The sequence below is a fragment of the Helianthus annuus genome, chromosome 1 (genome assembly GCF_002127325.2).
Source record: "Helianthus annuus cultivar XRQ/B chromosome 1, HanXRQr2.0-SUNRISE, whole genome shotgun sequence".
NCBI lineage: Eukaryota > Viridiplantae > Streptophyta > Magnoliopsida > Asterales > Asteraceae > Helianthus > Helianthus annuus.
The window spans coordinates 934,001-938,212 of NC_035433.2; the positions used below are offsets into that span (position 1 = coordinate 934,001).

A 4,212-nucleotide genomic window follows, 5' to 3' on the forward strand; every position below is an offset into this window, starting at 1 on the left:
GAGATGATGAAGATTTAACATTTAAGAAGAGGTTTGAACCTTAAAAAAAAAAACTCAAAGAACAGCAATCTTAAAATATTGTCCCTTGGTTGTATCAAATTGATAAGAAATAGCCTGCCTGCCTGCTTTGTACAATTCATTGGAATTCTTGAAGTGTCTTTTGTTAGTTGATTACAACATTGGTGGCTACGTACGTTGATGCATCGATGTCACGGTCTATCTGTTAATAAACTAGCAACACACTAGAGCCAAACAACAAAACGATTACAAAGAGAAATTACCCCAATTTATCCATGATAACGACTTAACCAAGGAATGATTTTTATTCCAAAAAAAGTTAAATTAAGTTGCCTTGTTTTATTGTAACGTGGTCGATTATTCCCATATCTTGGAACTCTTGCATCATTCTTTTCCATCTGCCCCAAATGGTTAAATATATTTCACTTGATGTTTTTGCAGTGATACAAGTAGTAGAATGGTCAAAGTGTGATAATGTAGAGGTCAATTCGTTAGTTTGTTAAGATGATGATGTGCTTTAGTGCTTTACCATATCTACCTAAAGTTGAACTTGTATATGGCATTTTGTATGCCTTCAAACTTCTTGCGAGAACATGTTGATTAGGTTTAAATTTGATTATGTAGTCAAACCATGATTTTGAATATGTAAGTTCTGGATGGATTTTATAGATTTTATTTGACAAAGAGTAGATAATTAATTGTATTAAAAATATCACTTCATTTTGAACATTATGCGCCATGAACAAATGAATTCCAATAGTTAGATGTGGTCAACTAGTGTTGAATCGGTCAGGTAGACACTTAACTTTGTCATAATACAAATATAGTGTAATTATTGTCAAGATTAACATTCTTGTTAAAGTTGAAATGAACTATAAAAATACCTCAAGTTGAAATATACTGTAATTATTGTCAGAGTTAACTGCCATTTCAGTCCCTGTGGTTTGGTCACTTTGGCCATTTCAGTCCATTTTTCAAAAATACGCCATTTTCGTCCCTGACATACTGGAAAGGTGCCATTTCAGTCCAAATTCTCATAACCCAGTTAAAGTCAGTTAGGTGAGTATATTTAATGAAGGGTATTTCAGTCCTTTCATAATTCTTTTATTTTCCCTTTATGTTTTTAATAACCAAAATCAGTTAAGTGCCACCAAAACCCCTCCCCTGTATAAAACCCCCAAAATTGAGTTCAACGTAACCCTAATCCCAAATTCACCCCCTAAAAATAACCCTAACCTGCTGCAACAATGGATCATGAAGACGACAACGATCCAAACTGGAGGGTTCGAGGTGTTTACTCAAATTTCGACCCTGAAATCGCATATGGTAGGTTTACATTCGTCACTTTTTTGCTTTATGAATGATTGTCTTTCTTCATCATGTATAAATTAGGACTAATGTTTGTTGTATAATCGTTTCAGAAAACGAACCTGATATGTTCACATTGAAAGTTCACCATGGAGGTGAACTCACTATGTTCCCTGATGTAACATACGAGGGGGGGATAATCGAATATGTTGATAAGGTGAATGCGGACTTTTTCTCTCGAGTAATCATTGATTCCATGATGTTGGAACTTGGTTATTCGGAAGATGATCTGGATATCTTGAAATACTATTTTAGGATTCCAGGTGAAGATATGGATTTTGGCTTAAGGCCAATAGGTTCAGATGATGATTGTCGTAGGTTGATTAGGCTTGCAACAAAGTGTAAGGTTATAGAGTTATATGTTGAAAAGGTTCAAAGGGTGGATTTAGGAGAGTTGACACAGCAACCATTAAATGTGATCTATCCTGAACAAGATCAACAGCCTCAAAATGATCCTGATTTAGGAGATCTAACACAGGAACCAGTTTGTGGTGGTGATCAAAATCCAGTAGGTGGTGATGAAATTCCAGTAGGTGGTGTTGGTAGTCCAGGAGGTGGTGATGGTAGAGACATTCTAGGGTTGGACGGATGCTTTATGAAGGGGCCCTACCCTGGCCAAATTTTAACAGCAGTGGGTGTTGATGGAAACAACGGGATTTATCCTGTTGCTTTTGCTGTGGTTGAGTCTGAAACTACAAAGACCTGGACCTGGTTTTTAGAACAACTTGCTGTAGATCTGGAGCTGCCAAGAACTGCCAACTTCACCTTTATAAGCGACAGACAAAAGGTGCCATTGTGTTATGTATAACTTGTTTAATTGTATGCCTTAGTTGTTCAAGTGTCTTATGTATAATTTGTTTAAATGTATTCCTTTGTTGTTCAAGTTTGTTATGCATAACAGTCCATTCTGTACAGGGAATAATACCTGCTGTTAGCAAGGTCTTTCCTATGGCAGAGCATAGATATTGTATTCGGCATATACATGAAAATATGAAGGCTAATGCTAACTGGAGGAATGATAAGATAAAGGGTCTATTCTGGAATGCTGCTTCTGCAACAACAGTCCCTTGGTTTGATCATGCAATGCAAGATATCAAGATGGTAGATAAGAAGCTGCATGACTGGTTGAAACAGATCCCAGTGAAACATTGGAGCCGGTGTCAGTTTAGTGGTAAGGCTTAAGAATGTCATATATGTTAAGCCATTTACATAATTGTTTGTGGTTGCATAATAACTGACAGGTTTCCATTAAACAGGTAGGCCAAAGTGTGACATTCTTCTAAACAACATTTGTGAAGTCTTCAATAGGCAGTTGATACATGCTAGGGATAAACCAATCATTACCAGTCTAGAGTGCATCAGGGAATACCTAATGAAGAGGAATCTTGTTGTACACAAGCTGATTGCAAAGACCAAAGGTCCTCTAACCCCCTATGCAACTAAAGCCCTAGACGAGATCAAACAAGAAGCTGCTGAGTACACTGTTATCTTTAACTCTATCTCCAAGTATCAAGTTAATGGGCCAAGAGACAACAAAGTAGTGAACTTGGTGGAGAAAAGTTGCACCTGCAGAAGATGGGACTTGACTGGCATCCCTTGCAAGCATGCAGTTGCTTGTATATGGAACTTGGCCCTACATGGCAAGGATGATGGTGTATTGGAGAAGTGGGTTGATAAAGCATACTGGATGCAGACTTGGAAGGATGTGTATTCCCATGTAATTGATCCAGTAGATGGTCAAGACTTATGGACACCTTCCACATGCCCTACTAAGCTGCTTCCACCAAAGCACCACAAGCAAATAGGCAGGCCAAAAAAGAAAAGGAAGAAATCTGCTGTGGAAGTCACTGAGTTGACTCAACAGATGGAATCCAGTGGCAAGATGTCAAGAAAGGGTGAAACTGTGGAATGCAGCAAGTGTAAAAGGAGGGGCCATAACAGGAGGAGTTGCAAGGGGACTGATGTTGAATAGGCATTGCTGGTGTTCAGTAGTTTGGTAGAAACATGTCCTGGTTATGTTGGTTGAAAATGTCTTTTGAATGTTTTGGTTATGTATTTTGTCCAGGAACATGTCATGTCTTTTGATTATGTCTGTTGGTACACTTCCTAATCTGTGTTTTGAACATGTCTTATGCTGCTTATGTCTTATGTCTTTTTGTTATGAATTCTGGTAAACTATGTCCAGGTTTATGTCTGCTTATGTCTTCTGTTGTGAGTTATGTCCAGGTTTATGTCTTTTTGTTATGAATTCTGGTTATGTATTCTGTTATGAGTTATGTCCAGGTTTATGTCAATTGTGAAATCTGTTATGGTAAGTGCATTAACCATAACAAAAAGCATATTACATTAAATCGGACGCAACAATATTCGGCAAATGCATAACCATAACAAAACCATATTACAATGTATCGAACAATATTCGCCAACTGCTATTACCACTGCTTTAACATTATACATTTACCACTGCTTTAACATTAAACATTTTCAGTGAAAAGCAACATATGAGATGAAAAAAACCCAGCTAAACATTAACATCATCTTCAATCTCGTGTACTTCACTGCCATTCCTAAAGCTTGTTCATGAAGTTGCCTAATTTCAGATGTCATCCTCGAAGCTTGTTCTTCATGATCCCTAACTTGATAAGCCAAACCCGCAAAATGACGAAATACTTCAACAGCCCTTTCACACGATGGACCCTCTGCCCAATCCACAAACCCGCAACCCCTATGTCGAGTAATGCAGCAGAAAAACTTCCTTCCAGGGTTTGCAGGGGTCCACGATGTCTTCACAATTGTTGGAGACCCACAATTAGAGCAGACAACCAT

At 37.8% G+C, this 4,212-nt stretch overlaps 2 protein-coding genes across 2 annotated transcripts; one reads left to right on the forward strand and one right to left on the reverse strand.

Moving 5' to 3' along the window:
• Positions 1–2,758: 2,758 nt before the first annotated feature.
• On the forward strand, positions 2,759–3,358 carry LOC118481183. Its single transcript, XM_035976474.1, has one exon. The coding sequence runs from the start codon at positions 2,759–2,761 to the stop codon at positions 3,356–3,358; it is 600 nt and encodes a 199-aa protein (XP_035832367.1).
• Positions 3,359–3,870: 512 nt separating this feature from the next.
• LOC110941331 (uncharacterized protein At1g43920, Chloroplastic-like) lies at positions 3,871–4,212 on the reverse strand. The gene has a single exon (XM_022182959.1). It carries the CDS (start codon positions 4,210–4,212, stop codon positions 3,871–3,873), a length of 342 nt encoding a protein of 113 aa, XP_022038651.1.